Source organism: Lissotriton helveticus, chromosome 4_1 (genome assembly GCF_964261635.1).
Source record: "Lissotriton helveticus chromosome 4_1, aLisHel1.1, whole genome shotgun sequence".
Lineage (NCBI taxonomy): Eukaryota > Metazoa > Chordata > Amphibia > Caudata > Salamandridae > Lissotriton > Lissotriton helveticus.
The window spans coordinates 1885106012-1885126463 of NC_136063.1; the positions used below are offsets into that span (position 1 = coordinate 1885106012).

The window sequence follows — 20452 nt, forward strand, 5'->3', positions numbered from 1 at the left end:
AAAGTAGCATTGCAACCTTTTTGGGCTGTCCTAAGCAATGAACACACCTGTGTACCATAGTGCAAGTCTGTGTGTGTGTTATGTCTAGAATAGGTTTTGTACTGGAAAGGAATCTTTCCAGTACCCAATCCTATGTCTAGACTAACATTGGATGTTTGTTGTATAGTACAGGGCATGTGCAATTTTGTAAAAGTCTGAGAAATAAAAAGATTTTTCCTTTTTGACACCTGTCTCGAGACGGCATTCTTTTTTGGCACAAAGCCATGTGTACCATTGTTAATAGATAGGACGTTGTGTCAAAATCCATAGGTAGTTGCATGGGAATGGCCATATACCACCTATGGACTGCCCTTGATGTAAAGTAATGCAAAGTAGCTCGAAGCATTATTTGTCTTACCTTTTGACAACTCTCCAGGGCAAAACAGTTCATGTCCTGGAAAGAGTTTATCAAGTCAGTTTGCGTCACACTTTGTTACTCTGCACCGATGCAAAGCCTTGATAAATCTGAAAAGGGGTTTCTGTAAGATTTTTGTCTTGGATGGCCTGACTAAATCAGGATTGAAATACAACATTAAAATGAAACTGAAAGACGCATTTTGACACCTTCCACGGATTTCTGATAAATCTGTTGTGACCTAGAGCTGAATGTCAGACATGTGATACTGGCAAACATAGATGGCAATTATAACAAACAGATATGAGAAGAAGCATTGCTTTGTGTCTACACTGCTGATTGCTGTTTTCAAAGTCTTTCTGGGCTCTAATCAGTGTTTGCCCAATTGACCTGGGTGTTTAATCCTGGGAAACCTGTTAATTCCATGGAGTCGTTTCCCCCAGGAAAAGGTGAGGAATCAGGGCAGGACACCGAGCATGTGTAAATTCTCCTGGTAGGTCGAAGGACTACTTACACCCTGTGGAGTCAACAATTATGTTTTTGGGCAGCCAACCATGAACAGTATAGATGGCGTCATGACTATGAAGACTAGGCTTGCAAAACAGCAGAGTACCACAAGTTATGTAACTAGAGCATGTGCTAAAATTTCTTAGTATACACCCTACAGTGGTATGTTGCCTTATTAACCATCATACACGTAATTTACCATCCCATTAAACATATCTTCGCCAGTCTAGGATAAGCAACTGCCCTCTCTGTGTTTGCATCAAGCTTGATAAACCCTGATTCTAGTACTCTTTCTTTAAATGGTATACATTTTCTTTCCATACAGTGTTTAATGTACTGATGCAACCCTCCCTCTCCACCTAGTGCTTGCAGATCACCAGGGAAGATGCTCTTGGTCAGCATCCGATTTGAGCTTTTTTTTTAACAGTAGTGGGGTTTAACTCTTTTAAAAGTGAATTTAAGTGGCCTGAAACTTTTATAGTTAGATGGCAAATGTTCCCAAGAAGCCTACATATAATAGATACTGACATTTAAACTCTAAAGACTTCACATTAAACATTATCATTATTCTCTGAAGTAACTGTACGGCCAATTCCTCTAAAATGTAGTTTATTAACATAATTATATTCTAAAATCAGTGATATGAATTTAATTATGAAATAGCTTTGTAGTTATGATTATTTTCCACTTTTAATCTAAAAATGCCTTTTGGTGGGAAAGAGCCCTCAACGCACTCACTGGCTCTGAGATGGTAAGGAGTGGACTGATACATATCATTGCATGCACCGCTGTTCAGCAACGAGTAGCGCAGACTTGGCGGCATTAACCAAATTCACTCTCTATTTGTATCATACTCTGGATCGTACAAAGGCCTGGATCCCAACAAAATTGCTCGACTGTTGGAGAGGGTGTGGTCAAAGAGGCACCCTGACACGTCTACTGTGGCGCTGCCCAACACTACACCGATACTGGAACGTGGCCCTGTCTAGCATTGATGGCATGTTCTCCGCATGACATTCAATGGTTTCCCACACATACGCTTCTGGGCTTGCCTAATAAAATAACTTATCCTCTATGTTCACCTCGAGGTAAAGTGATTGCACTACCTCTATGCATTGCTAAACAAGCTTTACAGTCCCGTTGGGGAAAGAGGACGTCCCAGTATACCAGGCTTGGCTCATGCGAATGTGGTATCTTTTGGGGGTTGGAAAACATTTCGACAAACTTGGAGGGTAGGGATGCTTACTTTGAAAAAAGGCAGGCACCCGCTATAAAATTCCTCTCCGATGAATTCAGGAAGCTCATGTGCCTGAAATACTTATGGATGCAGAGCCTAACTCAAGCTCCCCGAACGGATCGATAAATGTCCCATCTCTTGGATTGTCGCGAGGGTGGTAGCACCTTGTACTGGCCATGGATCTCTCTACCCTGCCACCTTTTGGAGCCACTTGAAGTATATTGAATCCGACTCTCTTTTGAATAACTGTGAACCTGAGTAAGGGGGATGGGACGGAGGTCGGTTTAAGTTCTGGGTATTGATCCTTAAACACCTCACATGCTAAACTTTGTGCCTCAACGGCCACTGGATGTAGGTGAGTGTTTGCGTAGCTATACCAAAATGTTCAATAAAATCGAGTTAGACCTAAAAAGGCCTTTTGTGATCTGAAAATAACTTTAGATTTCTTTCGTAAATCTGCTTCAGATATATGGCACAATATTGAAGTTTAAGTATTTACATTTCCATGATATCAACTACCAAAATATATGAGCCCTCAGATGTTTCAATAATCTGCAACTTACATAGGACTTATTTGAGCTGAGGGACAAGGTCGAAAGCTCTTTTAACCACCTTCCCTGGTTTACCTTTCCATGTGGAGTACCAGCGAGGGATTCTTTCTGGGGATTCCATTGTTTGCAGGGGATGTGATTTCACACAGATAGGAGGTAGTCATAAGAATTACCATAGCCCACCAGACCGAGGGAATTTCTTAGGATTCTCTTCTACATTGTGCATTTACAGCAATGCATTGTTCATCCTGTGGCTTTCCCCTCGCCTTGGGGTGCTGGAGTCATTGAAGAGGTGTGTACTACTCACCATGAACAAGTGCCATCAGACAAAGAAGGAACATCAGCCTGCTTACATCCCTATGCTAATGCCTGACAAAATCCCTACATTTTCTGGTCAGGTTTTGCTCATCCCTGAAATTAAAGGGTAATATTGTCACCAACTATGTCATGGTATTGAAGGAGTAAAGACTTAGGGGATGGTTATGATGGTGGAAGGATTGCCATCGCAGGGCCGGTGGTGGCGACCGCCGTCCCTGCGGTGGCGATCCGTCCGCCATCGAACGGATATTTCCCACCGCCAGATTAGGATGGACTGGTGGGAACATGAATGCGTCCGCAGCGGAGGCAAAGACCATCCGCCGCCAGCAATTGTCACGATGGCCTGGCAGACGACCCAGGGAGCCCAAAATGGTGGCGGTGCCTAGTTGGCACCGTCCACCAGATTAGGATGCAGGCAAACACCGGCCTTTCCGTGGCGGCGATGCCGCCATGGAAAGGCATATGAAGTTCTACTATGGGGTCCATTGTTGGACCCGAGGGGGTGGGAGGGGTGGGGCACTGCACTTGGGGGTACCAATGGTACCCCCTACATTGCCATGCTCAAAGTGGCAGGCGCTGCGGGGTGCCTGCCACGTTGTGCATCGTAATGCAAAACATGGTTGTTTCACATTGCGCACGGTGCTGCAGCCAACAGATGCATCCAGACATAAGTCCGCCTGCCATGCTAATAGGCCCCCTAGTGTCTCCATCCTAGTATAAGTTGAGACCTTAAAGTCTTTCTTGCCCAGCTGGATACCGAACCTCAAGGATTGCTATTACTCGGTATAACTAAAAAGAACTTCTAGTAACCAACTTGTGGGCAGAGCATAAAATAAAATGAATTAGAATGTATTTACCAATGATGCCTTAGAAGCATTCACTATGCATTTCACTTACCATAGCACAATGCGTAGCATTTGTAATTAATGGTAAGGTCACTCCAAGGTTACACTTATGCCCTAAAGGTAAAAGCCCAGATTTACTAAAAATCCACACAACACAGTGTGGCATCCAAAGTTGCTGCATTGCATTGCGTTAAAGGGAGCAAACAGAACCAAGCCCTATCTACTAAAATATGGTGCTGCTTTTCTCTATCCCTGCTCTGTCTCACTTTAGTCTTCTACAAACCAACACACACACCCTTTGCCACAGAGCAAGGGTGAATGTGTTTTATAAGGAATAGGTTTTGAACTGGACGGGGACCCTTCCAACACAAAAACTATCCTTTAACACTATTCCTGCTTTGTGTGTGTGCTGTACAATTCAACCCACAGGCAAAGTAGGAAAAGTGAGGAGAAAGGAAAACATTTTTCCTCTTTACGCCTGCCTCAAGGAGATCAAGGGGCTCATTAGCCATACCCCTGGGAAATGGGACCGCCTGCAATGCATGCTGCGGTCCCGCACATACCATTAGGATGCGCCCCCCACACTGGAGGGCGCATCCCGCATTTCTGACATTGCGGTGAAGCGGTGCTGAAAGCAACACCCGGACTTATGCCAAAAATGCAAGTTGTGCATTTCAATGCACAAGGTGACAGGCAAAATACATTGAAATGCAGGGGGGTACCATAGCCCGGTCGACCCATCGACCGGGCAGAAAGCCGGCAGAAGGTCTTTCCATCCGCCGCGGTCACCCCCGCCACATTACCATGGCGGGGGATTTGCATGCGGGTGGGGGAATATGTCAGGCGGATCACACCGCCATGTGGGCGGTGGCAATCCGCCCGACATACTAATGGGCCCCCAAATATTTTGATGAAAGTGCCTGTCTATGACCGTTTGTACATAGGGATTAGCGTCCAAACTCTTGAGTGTTTACTTAGGAATGCACATGCACCACCCACGGAATGCCTCATTTACGCAAGGAACAAGGACAACATGTATTACTTTGGGAAACTATCCAGTGCACATTTGGCATAACATTTTGTGTTGGGTTACCAATACAAATGTAACACAAACCCAGCAGAAACCATTTGTAAATTGTGCCTAAATACACAGACTGCTACTTGACCACAAGGTGTCAGTAAAACTGCTGGTTGAACTATGGCTCGCTATTCCTCTAACATGCTGTGCCTTTTGCAAAGAAACCCCTTCATCCTCCAGGAGACAGCGGAAACTAGCCCATGAGAAACTGCAATTATATAGCACCAAGACTGGACACATATTTGCATTCATTCTGTACACCAATGCTGGCATGTTCTTTTCCAGTATGAATTGGGTGCTCCTAAGAATTGCTGCTGCTACAGTGGCTGCATATACATTTTACAACCAGTGTATGCCACCTGCTCTCTTTATCTTGTGATCTTCTGCGCCACCACACAGAAATATTTTTTAAAAGGTTTAGAATTTCTCCCTCAAATAACTGCTGCCTTTATAATGAAAATGGGATCTCTGTATGCACATGCGTTGCCCAACATAAAGTACGCTTCTAAACATCGGATCCACAAAAACAATTTGATTCCATGCATACTTCTTGTACAGGCATGCCTGATTAAGCAATAAGAGGCTACTCAAAACAGGCCAGGGTCTGTCCTGCTTTTTCCCCAGTATCTGCTCAAGCATGTGTGTGAAGTAAAATGTCCTAGACAGCCCAATTTGTGTAAGGTCCCCTTTGTGAGTGCACACAAAAGTGCCAAGAATACCCATAGCCAGGTCTCTTCCATCCTCTCTGAGTACTGCTGGCCCAGTTCCCTTCGCTTACTCTTGCTGGGTGAAGATTACTTTTCTCTCTCTCTCTATGACACTGCCAGACACTGGCTGCCTGGGATCCATCCTTTGAGTAACATTCCCTCAAGACTCAGTTTGCATGTATTCATGCGTAGCAGAATTTATTTGCTGCAAGTGTGTGAAAAGTCAAATCTTTGCTCCATAGACATTTGAAGTGATGGAGGAAGGTACAGTATGTTGCTATTTCAGAGCACTTTTAAGTGCCTTCCACCTCAACCTCTGATTTTGATACTACCTTGTTTAGCAACATTTGATTTCGCTAAGGATGCAGAGGCTACTTTATAGGAATCTGGTCAATGCCAATGGTTCTAGCAGGGACATTCTGCTTAGACTATATATGTTTGCTACATATGACTGTTTGATCAATATTGGTGGTAGTGATAGTGGTTAACACGAAGGTGCAGGAATTTTAGAGCCTTCTTAACACACTTTATTAGAACGTATTTTAAAATTTTGAGCCTGTAGTGTTTGAATTGCTGCTGTGTTTTGGAAGGAGCGGGGAGCCTCAATCTTACTTGATCTATTGCACACCGCCAGGCAGCCTCTCCGGTCCACCACAATCGCTAGACGAATGATTGAGTGGAGAGAGGACTTCTTTAGTTTTGCCAGCTACGCTGGACACCATTTGCGGAGGTCAGAGCTCTATTGGCCTGCCTCCTGGGGACATAAATTCATCGCGTCAGCGCCCACTCAGCGGGCACACCTCTAGTGCGCCGAAGGCACGCCTAAGGCAAGACCGTCTGCGCCCATCCACGCCTGGCCACTGCTGGCTGCCAGGAGATGCTGTCCGTTTCCCCCCAGATGGGCCCCCCATCTAGGATATCTTACAGGAGAGAGGACCTGTTGAAGATAGGCAACAGATCCCCTTGTGTGAGGGGCCTTGACAAGCAGGGAATAAAGCATACAATTGGCCCGGGGAACTTCCCTTGCTGTGGCTGGTCACTGGGTGACACACAGTGAGTCCCTATTAAAACACATCACCCCGCCACGAATACTGACCCCTTTAAGGAAATATCGGGGGTTAGAAAAGCAGATGGGGGAGTGCAAATTTCCCCTTTTAAAGGATTCTATATTAATGCCTGATTGGTCTCTAAGCATGTGTCAGAAATTTGGGACTAGCTAGATGACGCCAGACCAGATGTATGCCTCCTTACAGAGACCTGGATCCATAATGAGTTTACGCCAGCCCTGGCTTTAGCTTTCCCCGCAGAATACTCTGTGACACGACTGGATAGGGTGGGCAAGAGGGGTGGAGGATTAGCGATTGCTGTACGTCCACCCTATCTCATTAAGGTGCTGGACACTGTCTCCTCTCCCAACACAGAACTGTTGATCTTTAGAGTGGAGTCACCCCAAACAACTGTCTGGTCCAGAGCACTAGTGTACCATTCTTCAGGAGAAAATAAGAAGAAGTTTGTCACGACCCTATTAGAAAGACTGGCCCGGGACTTTAATCACCATCTAGATCTTCCCTCCAACACAGAGTCAGTTAGCCTAGTGTCAGACATGGAATCACTAGGTCTCCTGTCAAGGGTTGCCAGTCCCACAAATCGGGCTGGGCACCAGCTAGATACAATTTTCTCTAATATGCAGGAATTGGTCGTGGAACCCCCACTAGGTTGGAATGACCACACTGCCTTAAGTTTCTACTGGGCACTTTCTAAGCCACCCGCCAGACCACAAGGCCAGACAGATCTTTGTAGATCTTGGAAAAAAGTGACTGCAGCTGCCTTTAGCAAAATATTTACGGCGCCCTCACTTAGTGACTGTCAAGGGAAGGTCGAGGACTCAATTATAAAGGTCCTTGACTCTATTGCCCCATTAAAAAAGGTTAAGATGCAAAAGAGAGCAACCCCTGCGCCTTGGTTTTCAGATACTTTGAGGAGAGAAAAGGCCCTCTGAAGGGCCAATCAAAGGAAATGGAGGAAATCAAAAGCTGAGCCAGATTAAGCACTGTATCGATCCGCACATAGAGCATACCTTACTAGCTGCAACGCAGCCTGAAGGGCACATCTTGGCTCCAGAATAGCGGAAGCTAAGAACTCCTCGAAGGAGCTCATTAAGATTCTAAAGGAATTTACGAACCCCAGTGCTAACAACCTATCCCTGCCACCCTCCCAGGAACTATGCAAGGATTTAGCCAGCCATTTCACCAACAAGATCGACTCAATTTATCGTTCCTTTGGGTCTGAAGAGACACAGGACAAGGAAGATCTTACACTGAAAGCTCCTACCTTTAGCTTAGGATCTTTTCCTGACATGACGGGTGAGCAAGTGGGTCTCTTAATAACGCTCGCAAAATCAGGTTCCCCCCTGGACCCAGTCCCGCCAGCAGTTTTAGCAGAACTTTCTCCGGTCTTGGCCGATGTGCTAGCTGAATTTTATAACATCTCGCTATCCACTGCCACATTTCCCCGTAAGTGGAAAAAGTCACGCATTAAACCACTGCCTAAAAAGCCTTCGGCTGACCTGAGTGATCTGCAAAACTATAGTCTGATCTCTCTTCCCCCTTGTTCAAAAATCCTGGAGACTATAATTAATAGGCACCTCTCTGACTATTTGGAGAAAAACAACATATTTGACCCTTCCCAGTCCGGTTTACGGGCCTCTGATAGTACAAAGGCTGCTCCACTGGAGGTTACTGACTCCATAAGGATGGGGCTGGACAAGGGAACCCCTACAATGCTGGTCCTGCTCAATCTCTCGGCTGCCTTTGATACCATTTATCAATGTATCCTATTAGATAGGTTGTGAGGGATTGGTGTCAGAGGCATGGCTTTGAAATGAATCCAAAGCTATCTATCGGACAGGTCACAATGTGTTCAGTTGGATTCTCTTTTGTCTCAAACAACCACAGTGGTCAAGGTAGTTCCCCAGGGATCTATCTTTAGTCCCACTTTATTTAACATATATGTGGCTCCCCTGGCTGGTTTTATCAGAAGCTGCAGGGTTGAGACAATATCTTACGCCAACGATACACAGTTGATTGTCCCTATAAAGGAAGATGTCACAATAACAAAGCAGAAGTTTAAAAACTGGATGTCCACAATAGCAAGCTGGATGAGGAAGAACTTCCTTCAGCTGAACTCCACAAAAACCGAGATATTACTATTTTGGGCAGCAGAAGAGCTGTGGTCCTCAGATTGGTGGCCTTCAGAACTGGGAGCGGCACCTTCCCGAAAGAAAGGGACGAAGGATCTAGGCATCAGAATCGACAACAAACTGTTGATGGAAGAACATGTTAAATCACTCTCTGTCGCCTGCTTTGGAACAAGGAGGATGCTTAGGAAGATATTCTTGTGGATCCCTCTTGAGGCCAGGCAGTCTCTGATTCAGTCACTCTAGATCAGTCGACTAGACTATGGCAACTCCCTGCTCATGGGAATTAGGGAAGACCTGGCATCAAAACTGCAGGTGGTCCAAAACACGGCAGCCTGTCTAGCCCTGAATGAGCCAGCACACACGCCTTTCGCTTCTCTCTTACATACACTGCACTGGCTCCCCATCAGGAAACAGGTCATCTTTAAACTGTTATGTATGGTGTTTAAGTCCCTACAGGGGATCGGCCCCGCCTATTTGAAGAAAAAACTTGAATGGTACCAACAAACGCAGCGGTAAAGATCTAGCAATTGCTCTCTACTGTGTACACAGAGAATCAGAAAGGTCAAAATAGGCAGCCGGGCTTATTCTCATCACGCCCCACAACACTGGAATAGGCTCCCGGCGGATATTTGGGCCTAGTCTACATTCGCACGGTTCAATAAGCTACTCAAAACGTGGCTGTTTTAGATTCCACTGCCCTTTTGGAGTCCTTCTCTCAGGCACGTAGAGATCCCTCTGGGAATGATTAGTTGCGCCATACAAATGAGTAAAAGAAATACAATAAATAAAAATGACATCACCCCTCAGACATGTCTGTAAAATTAGCTTTTGTTCTTAAAATGTTGTCCTCAATTTTGATCCTTTGCCCTAAATGCTTATAGCCACTGCTTGAAATTTGTTTTCTTGCCAGGTGATCACCCTACGTCTGATTTGTGCATATTACACTTTGCATATTATACTACGGTATCTTACCAGTGATCCTGAACATACCTGCCATAGGGGCCCTTCACTCTTAACAATTTGTATGACAGCAAAAATGGGAATCCATATGATGCAGAAAATGATCATAAGCCAGCCAAGTGCTACACCCCAGCGAGGGTACTCATATGAACCATACTTTGGGGTAGAAAATGTCACCAACGACCAGATTAAAATGACCTGCCAATAAAAAAAGGTATTGATAGGTTAATATTCATTACTTTTTATTGCACTATAATAAACAATATACCGAAAACGTTCTTGAAACTGACATATTCATGTTTTACTATAGATTATATTTGAATGTGACATATTATATAATCATTCTAGTTTGTCCTTTCATACAACAAGCTTATACAGAAAAAAAATATTTGTACAAGTAGATTTAAAGCACTGTAAAAGAGACATTTTAAATAGGTGAAAATGTGATGGTAGCAGTTAGATCAGTTTTGATGAACTTCTAAATAAAGGCTTCCATTATTTTTGATTTTGCTTGTTTTGAGCGTTGAATTTTTTACGATTTTGTTTTTCTTTCTCTCTGTCCTCCATGGTGTACAAAAGAATGATGGATTTAACCCAGGTCTGTTGACTGGAGGTGAATGTTGTAATTTTTTTCTGCATTCCGTCCATCATTTGTGTGTCTTTTGCTTTCTAGCCGTAAGCGTGCGAGGTGTACCCAGACGTGGGTCCTGGGCCCACTGTGCCACTGCATTCAAGGTACCCTAGCTTATGAGGGGTAAAGCCCTGAAAGCGGTCCTGGGATGCTTTTTTCCGGTCGTCCAGAGAGTACCTGGCTTGGCAGTTGGGTCTGGACTGTTCCCATGAGGCACAGGCTCAAGAATGATTTGCATATGGCTGGGTCTAAACTGGGGTGGCATGGTGCGCAAAAAAACAATGGATTTAACCCAAATCTATTGACTGGGGGTGAATGTTTTGATTTGTTCTACATTCCGACCATCATTTGTGTGTCTTTTGCTCCAACAGATGGCAGAACAGTCATAGATTTTAACTCTTCTAGCTGATATTATTCATTGGCAATTTAAACTATATTTAGTGTTGGTAAATGCCTGTTCCACTTGCGTGAAATGCTTCATTTTATTGGCCAGTATTTCTTTAATTGCTGTGTTTAGTGGATGCCACTGTGGCATTCTTGTTCTTACTGGTTTGTCAGGCTGTGTACGGGGTGTACGAAAGGTCGCAGCTGAATGCTGTGCTGTCCCATATTTGGGCTCTATCATTGTTACTTCGGCCACTTATTTTTTATATTTAAGTTTTCCTTACACCTACAATATCTTGTGATTCTTCATCAGTATCTAGTTTGGTCTCTTCCAGTACCCAATGAAATCAGACATTTGCAAAGCATATGGTCTCTATTGACTAGAACAGTTTGTCAATCTCACGCATCTATGGTGGTCATGAAGACATTGACGGAGTGGGAACACCACCGTGAGTCAGCCGCGCCCAGGCCTGCCAAACGTGTAGTCACTCTGCCCCACTTGGAGGTGGGAGAACAGCAGGGTTTGTGAAGGTAGAGCTTCCACTCTGCCATTGGTGGCATCTGACTTTAAGGCAGATCCACCAGGGGATAGGCCCCCTTGGACTCCAAGGACCAGGGACAGGCAGGCGGCTTCAAGGTCTTAGTGACCAATAAACATTTTACTTTGGTCATTACTATTGAAGAAATGAGTCCCACTCATGCACAGCATTTCTATGTATGTAACATTTAAACTGTACTCAAACTCTGAAAAAATCTGAACATGCTTAAACAACAAGCTATGAAGTGGTGTTGATAATATTGAGAAACCTTTCTCAGACAGAAAGTGAGGAACTGGGAACTCTTCGCAGATATGGAAGTAGGGTAAATACTGTCAGAGAAGGTACAAGAGGAGAAAGGAATATAGGAAACAGACTGAGAATTAGAGGAACACGCAGAATAACACTGAAATGCAGAAGAAGGAGTGAAAGTGCAGAATGTAAAAAAGGGTTTAAGTAGGTAGTTAGGACACACCACTAGAGACCATATAGAGAGAGAAATCACAAAAGGCACATAGATGAGGGGTCACTGAGTCAAACACAAAAGTGATGACTGGAAATACTTCAATTAGTCTGAAACAGTGGAAAATACTTTAGGTACTTTCCATCCCGTTGTCTTTGTAACTAGACTATACTATTACCGGTATGAAGCAATCATTTACAAATCAAGCTGTGCCATACCACAAAGGCGTAGTTTGGTGCAAACTGCGAAGCCAAATTCTAATTCTATTGGCACAGAAGCATTTCCAACTCTGTAATGGTCTAGTTTGGTCTCCTCTGTGAGGTACAATTTGAAACACTATGGCATAGAGAGCTGCAATGTATGCAAAGAACCCACTGTGACGTGGAGACTCCAAATTCCCATCCTCTGTGAGCAGTAGTGATCCAACATATTGCAGCCGCCATGTTCCCAAGCATATACATGTTCATGAAGAGCTAAGGATAATCCTGATGCTCACAAGGTCCAATGCCCTTGATTATTATTGCAAAATTATGCATCTTATGTTCACAAACATTTCAAGCAGACAAGAACAAATAAACATGGATGGGTCTAGTCTTCCCCAGCCTATTAGACATAATGACTGGAGACAGGCCAGTAGGTTTCAGTCCTGGCTGCCTTTACCGAAACCCACAAAGAGAGAAGTGCTGCTACCAGCCACTGCCCATGCTGAGAGGGTGAGGGAAGCTATGCACTTGAGACTGATTGGCACGTACTCCAAGGAAGCATCCCTCCATTCAGGGCCCATACAACAGTGTGTCGGAAGCATACTAAATTTGCAATTTGGTTAGTTCATCTGTATCAAAGGCCTGGATAGGGATAGGGTAGGGAGACCTGCATTGGCGGAAATATGGCGGGGATGATGCAGCTCCACAGGTTGTTAGGAACTTTCATACTTACACGCGTACTCACGCCTATGCTTGTAAGTCCCTCATTTTCACACAACCCTACAAATACTGGCACCCATAAGTACAGACCTCTTTCTAGCCAGCATTTACATTTCAATTCTGGCTCTAATAATCTTATGCAATAAATTGATTTAGTGAGGTCTGCAACAGGTTAGAAACGTACTGATACTAGGTCAAGTACTGCACTGCCTCACTAGAATTATTTTAGTAAAACCAAGATTTTTGTTACATCAGGGCACCTATGAACACATCAGATCTTGAAAAGAATCACAAGGGGAATAAATAGTGAATTGCTACTACAATACTTACAGCCAGAAGCAAAGGAGATATGAAGTACCAGCATGCTCTCCAGTACAGCCAGAATATCCAATGCTTCTTTCCAAGCATCATCTCTATGTCTTCGATGAACGTGTTTGCTCCTGTTGAAAATAAAGCCCAGAAAGTAAGCGTTAATCACCTTACTCCTTTAGCACTATGATCAATAATTTTTGAACATTTAATACTGCAATATTTTTGAATATTTAAGAGTTTATATGTTAAAGTGCGGAAGAGAATGGAGGCCTGGCTCAAGTGCTTTGCCTAGCCTACATCTGCTTCTCTTGCATGTCTCATTGAATCCCCTCCTTACATGACTAGTCTTGCCTTCCCGAAAATGCAAGGCATAGAGAAACGCATGATAAAGGATAGGTCACATCTTTATTCAACTGACTTTACTTAATTTGATGATATTGATATTAAGTATCCGAAGACAAGACGTAGAATTGCTTTTGTGTGGTTGGCGGTGCGGCCTCCCATAGTCACGGCATTGATACGTGATGTGTGAGAATGGATGTTAGCTGAGGAAGTCCACATAAAGCGGAATCGCAGAGATGACAAATTAGAGGATGATTTAAGGCTTTGGAGGGAGCTCTGCCATGATCTACTGGTCAACGTAGCGAAGGGAATTAAATATGTTTGTTATACTTGGCTGTTACTTATGGAAGGGAGGATCCAGCGGAAGGACTGATCTCTTGAACGGGGTACCACATTATTACATGACTACATGATTCTTTTTTGCTGCTACCAGTTGCACATCTGTATTTTGTTACTGAGTAAAACTTTAAATAAAGTTCTTTAAAAAAAAGTATTTGAAGACAATATGGCATGTCTTCTTAATTTTGGAACACTTGAGTAATATACTCTCAACTTGAATATGTATGAAGCTGAAATCAGCATTAATAAGAGGACACGAAGAACACTTGAGCAAGAGTGAGCTTGGGCAATTAGAATGGGTCATTGACAATAGGTAACATTCCACTGGGATGATTGGAATTATTGAAAGTGTTAGAATGAAATGTCCCATAGAACTGAACACAATGAGCTAGTGTTTGATTATAGAACATAAAGGCCAACATGCATCAAGCATTTTTGTAGTCGCAAACGGTGCGATTCCTTAAAATCGGCCGTTTGCGAATGCAAAAGTGCTTTTTGGGATGCATGAAGCAATTTTAGAATTCGTAACATTGTTGCGAGTTCTAAAATTGCGGGTGCTTTTAAGAAGTCGCATATGTGCGATTTCTTAAAAGCAATGCATCATTACTTTTACAAGTGGAAATTCGCAATTAGGGTGCCAAATTTACCGAGTGGTTGAACCACTCGGTAAATTTGGAAAAAGTGTTTAAAATGGTGAAAATGTTTTTTTTTCAACATTCATGTTTCACACACACATGTCCTTAGGACATGTGTGTGTGAAACATGATGCGAAAAATACATTTCAGGGGTGCATGGGGGGGTCCTTCGGACCCCCCCTGCACCCATGAAATTTTCTAAGTGCCACTCGCAATTTGCTGATGCCTTCCCATTGACTCCTATGGGCCTTTTGGCCCATAGGAATCAATGGGAATTGCGAAAATTTACTTAAGAATTCGGTATTCATTTGGGATTCGGTAAAAATTGCGATTTTTACCGAATCCCAAATGAATACCGAAAATAATGATGCATAGCATTTTGCACTTCTTAATTTGCGATTCCTTATTTTTCGCAAATTAGGAAGTGCAAAATGTTACAATGATGCATGTGGGCCAAAGACCCTAGATTACGTAGGTTGAAACACACAAAGAAAGTATAAGGTATAGAATATGATTGGTGAGGGTTTGCTGATAATTATATCTAACTCAATATTTGTATTTTTCTGACTGTCTACATACAATTTGGTCCATTGCCACAATTAGGGTTTTTAGGTAGAAATATGTCTCATTGGATTTGCATAACATACCATCTCACAAAGTGTTGATTGAATCATTATTATGGATACATGTAATAAGACTATAAAGAATTGCAACTTACACTGGTTTGATTTTGAACCGTTAGTATTGAAGTTAGTTATGAGAAACAAATAAGATCTGTTATTTGCTACAAACAACGAATGTCTATTTATTAAAAAGTAATGATGTGAATTTGAAGTCATAACAATGATGTTTTTCCCATGGTTTAACCTTGAGTAATAGAGGTAACCCATAAAACACGTGCCATCTGCTTGGAAAAACTGCTGGAGAAAAAGATACTATCGATAAAGATTATGCCACAACGTGCTTGGTTTACGATCAATGAATGGAACTATTACGATCACAAAGACTAAGGAGGTCATTGCGCTGGTGGTCAGATGAGCTTTCCCTCACCATTGTTGTGGGATTGGGACTGGCCGACAAATAGTAAGCAGTTCCACCCACTAGATTATGATGCAAAAACCGAGGAGGCATTCAGATACACCTCTTTTTCAATTGTGGCTTGTAGTGCGGCTCGGAAAAGGGCTGCAGCACAAGCCACAATTGAAAAAGGGATGTTTTTAACCATCCATGCACAATGTGCCAGGCACCATGTGGTAATTCCCACACAGTGTATGGATATTTGGGGAGGCACCACATGGGCACCCCTGGCCACTTAGCAGAGGCTGAGTGGGGGCGGGGGCCCTGTAGGGGCCCAAAAAGTCCCTTTCAGGCTAACTTCCCAAAGGGAGCTGCAAACAGCACACTTTGGGAACATAAAGAGCCAAAACTGGTCTGTATTTCACAACTGTGCTGTCTGCTGCCTCATGCGCTAACTCATACATTTAACAAGGTATTGTATGCACTGTAGATAGTGTAAAAAAATAAGTTATATGGACCCATTCTGTGCCTGCGCATGGATACAGAATGTGTCCATGATAAAGCTCCACAAGTTTAAAAAGTATTTCTCTGAAGTCCTTTCTAGGACAATATTATAATAAATAACATTAGAACCTATGATAGTTCTTCAGGTCTGACCTGATACTACAGTAGCTGTCTCACCAGCCTCGGGAAATCAAAAAATAAAACATTTAAAAAAAAGTATATATAAATATATACTGGTAGACCTGTCAGTCGCAGGGAGATCTTCCCTTAAACATATTTACATATTTGCTACTCCCCTCCTGTCTGCTGAAATTAGTTTTTGTTGCCTGTAGGATTTAATCACTACTGACCAGTGCTAGAGTGCTTGTGCTCACTCCCTAAATTTGTATTTGTATTTGTATTTGTATAGCGCTAATCACCGACAGGTATCTAAGCGCTTTTGGAGGCGAGGCTGAAAACGATGTGGGCAGATCAAGAAGTCCAACAATGATGGGTGGTTTAGACGGTGGTCAGTGCTTCCCTGAACAGCAGTGTTTTTAGTTGTTTCCTGAATAAGAGGAGCACTGGTTCCTTGCGTAGGTGGTCTGGCAGCTGATTCCAGAGTTTAGGGAGTATGACAGAGAAGGTTCTCCCCCTTTCATTGCCAGGGTGCATCTGCGGGTCGCCAGGTTGCATGCCTCTGCTGACCGAAGCGAACGCCCTGGTACGTAGGTCTTAAGGGGTTCCTTTATGTAGGCTGGGACTTTGCCATAGATCGCTTTATGGGCAATGCAAAGGCCTTTAAACTTCACTCTTTGCCGGATAGGAAGCCAGTGAAGTTTGTTGAGCAGAGGGGAGGCATGGGCTCGTCTGGGCAGCCTAAAGATCAGTCTGGCTGCATCATTTAGCACTACCTGGAGTTTGTTAATGAGTTTTTGAGTAGGGCCAAGGTATAGCAAGTTTCCATAGTCTAGTCTGGAAACAATTGTGGCTTGGATGATCATTTGTAGGGAGGTAGTGGAGAGCATGGGGGCCAGTTTGAAATTGGCTTACACCTGATCGACATATTTAATTTACTTGTAAGACCAAAGCAAAGTGGTATACCATAGTCCAAAGGCTGGTAAATTAAATCTTACTAGTGGGCCTGTCACCAACTTAAGTGGCCCCTTAATACTTGTCTCTGGTCTGCCATTGCAGCCTGTATGTAGTTTTAACACCTTGGATGCTCGAGGCGCAGTGGCGCTGTGCTCATGACAAGCTGAGCTCATCATGACTACCGAGGCGCTCCCATACGGGGATAATTCCCCTGCTGTGCTGAGCGTTCCATGGAAACGTCATGAGCACAGCGCCACCGTGCAGCGTGACAAGCTGAGCTCGTCACAAGCAACGCGGCACCGCGCGCAGCCCCCCTACTCCCTACACTGCGGGGGAATTAGCCCCACGGCGAAGGGGTTAAACTGGCAATTTTACTTGGCAAAATGCTCCCTTTGCCAGGCCTAAAACTGCCCTTTAAATGCAGGTCATGCCTAAAGTTCGCCCTAGACAGCCATGGGGCAGGATGCTTGAAAATAAAAAGTTGGACTTGTACTTTTAAGTTGTACGTGTTCAGGGGCAATATCACATATAGGGCACACTTTTCCTGTTTGCTCCACGATGCACCTTTAAGCAAGTACTCTGTATGAAAACATAAAAAGTGTGCTCTATAATGTAGAATGCGCTTCAGGGGAGCCGAGAAGTCCTTTTAGGTGGCGCACTGTCTGTGTGCCTCCTGACAGCTTCTTTGCCTCTGAGCCCACGTCTATGATTCAGCACGGGTGCAGAGAAAAAGAGATTCCCTCATTTGCATGGGGCCATGGACCTATGCAAGTGAGGGAATGCCATCTTGAGAAATCTCTGGTGCATAAGGTCTGTTTTGTAGGTTGTTGCTTGGGAAGGCTTCACACCCCCTCCACCAAAAGCCCAATTTTTTACATATGCATTCACAGGCGAGTTTTGGCTCAGCCCTCTTCATCGACTGGCCTGTTGAACTGTCATTTCCATTTAGCTTCTGTGCATCATAGCATGTTGGCTAGGGCAAGGGGTTAGCACACTAACTCCATTGACAGATCTATTGGCTTTGCAAGTGCTTGTTTTATAATGGTTCTGTGTTCGTTTGTCAGGAATACCAAATATATCATATACATTAAAGCTATCACAATGTTTGTCCAATTCTTCACAGACATCGAAAAATCGAGTATCACACTGACGTTTTTTTCTTCATTCACATCAATGATTAGGTGTGAAAAGTTGGTTTTTGAACGTTGGGGGTCAGAAGTCATAAGAAAGAATGCTGTTTTATCTTTTATCAGCATGGGCAAGTTTAGAAGTTGTGACTTATCCATTTCCTAATAAGAGCATGCATTTTCTAAATATACTTTAAACCACATATGAACTCAAATATTTGAGACTTTTGTAACTCTTCCATATGTGCTCATTTAGTTTCTGGTGCACTGGCGTGGCATCCAATGCCTCCATGATTTCGCTGCCAGGCAGCGCTGACAGCAAGGAATGGATGTATCACTGGCACAGCTCTTTACGGAGACAAAGTGAGAATGTGAACACATTTTATTGTGTGACACATGTTATGAAGTCACACAAAGGTCAAGACCCAGGGCGATAATTAAGTGCCGGTGCTGAGCACCGGAAAGCTCCGGCCTAAATTAAGCACTGGCTGCACATTCCAGACTGCACCTTCGAAGATTCCTACTCTGCCATCTGGCCCCAGTTGTATCTCATTCCATTACCACCATAAGAGAAAGCCTAACCTGTGCTTCTTTCTAAAACCTAATAATAAAGGGGACTGCATTGTAATTGTTTCCTGCTCACCAGATGGCCCAAGCTGGACTTTGTATCACAATCCTCATAGGCAGATTCTGCTATGTATATAGTGCAACAGCATCCTAGGGTCAAGGATACGGAGAGTCCGCAAGTGCCAGTAATTAGAGGATGCTGGACTGCAGGACTAAATCAAATTCATAGAGGATATATGTTTGACTGCCGAAGCGGAGTACTCTTTACAGTTCTTAAAACTGTGAATGACCCATTGAACAGAGTACTCGACCTACAGTCACTATATGTAGCACTGTAATCAAAATAAGAAACTGCATATACCTTTTCCAGTAGTGGTATTGCTTCGGGTGTGGAGTTATGTATATTGCATGACACAAGTAGTGCGGTCTCTGTATGATAGACAGCCCTATTTCTTATTCTTGATCCCCATTGCAACATAATCAAAATGGCTACTGTGTCTTGTACTCCCTGCATTTGTGTTAATTGTGAGACATAGCCTACGGGTTCTCCTTTAAGCAGTCAGATTTCCCTGGAACCTTACTGCAGAGAGCATTCATAACTGGAAAAAAATGTATGCGATAAGTGTGCCTCATTGAGATTCTCCAATATACGGTTTGGTATTTTAAACAAGCATTTGCAATGCAATCAGTCTTACCTTTGGGACCTTATATGTATTTAGCTATGCAGCACATTAGCCTGGATGCTGAAACATCTACTGTTCTTTAACATGGAGGGAAAGTAAGCACCAAACTGCATGACATGCCAGGTTTGGGAACACATGGAGAGAAATATTGCCTTTCAGCGGGAAATGGTATAGTCCAAAGCTCTGTTTTTATTATAAAATGGGAGCCTTCAGTGGTAATATCACCGAAACCACAAGATTTGAAAAAAATATTGTCCACGAGTGCCCGAGGGAGACAATTTCTATGGACTGGAATCTAGACAATGCTAAAGTGATTCTGGTATTTTACTGACCTCTGCTGCTCGTTTTCTATCAAGAAAGTTAAATAGAGGCTGTTGCCAGAAAAACTAAAAAAAGAAAATCTCTCGGCAGGAAGCAATTCTGGTATTTTACTGACCTCTGCTGGTCGTTTTCTATCAAGACAGTTAAATAGAGGCAGTTGAACAGAAAAAAGTCCCTAAGCGGAAGCAGACAAGTTCTAGGGCTGATCTCAAGAGCTCATATAGTACATACAAGTATATAATAATAAGTATATACTAAAGTATATACAAGAGGTCTCGAATGCTCTCCCTAAAAAGGAAGCTATGGCTAGCTTAACATAAATCTTAAAGGGTGTTTTTTAAGTAGGCAGAGACGACACTGAACAAACGCAAACCGTTCTTCACCTCCAAAAGCCAAATCCCTAAATTATAAAGTGGGACTGTAAAAAATAAAAATGTCCCCAGTTACACTCATTTCGCTTTCAGAAACTTAAGGTATTTGATTTCTTTTGGCTTATGCTTCTTTAAATTGACATTATATTCCGCTACCAAGCAAGCCATGGTAATTTGAAACTTGCGTGGCTTTGGTAGCCCACCGCTATCAATGTGAGATGTGGGAATATAATAGCATGCGGAATGTAAAGTTGTTTTGTGTGTATATATACTGCTACCCCTGTTTGGCCATTTATGCACATGTGTTTACATTTTTAGAGTTTGATGCTTTTCCTGCAAGTACCTGCAGTTCTCTAACATGATGTCTTACCAATACCAGCTTGCTTCTTAAGGGCACAGATGCTCTCTCCAAATTAATTCTACATAC

At 43.3% G+C, this 20452-nt stretch overlaps 1 protein-coding gene across 1 annotated transcript in view; it reads right to left on the reverse strand.

The window, feature by feature from the left end:
- LOC144829413 (sodium- and chloride-dependent neutral and basic amino acid transporter B(0+)-like) overlaps window positions 1–20452 on the reverse strand; it is a 545621-nt gene that overhangs the window by 113446 nt on the left and 411723 nt on the right. The window contains exons 12-13 of the mRNA XM_078688536.1: window positions 13064–13173; window positions 9827–9994 (exon numbers count right to left, since the gene is read on the reverse strand). Coding sequence (XP_078544662.1) covers window positions 9827–9994; window positions 13064–13173 — 278 coding nt within the window. The remainder of the gene's footprint in view (window positions 1–9826; window positions 9995–13063; window positions 13174–20452) is intronic.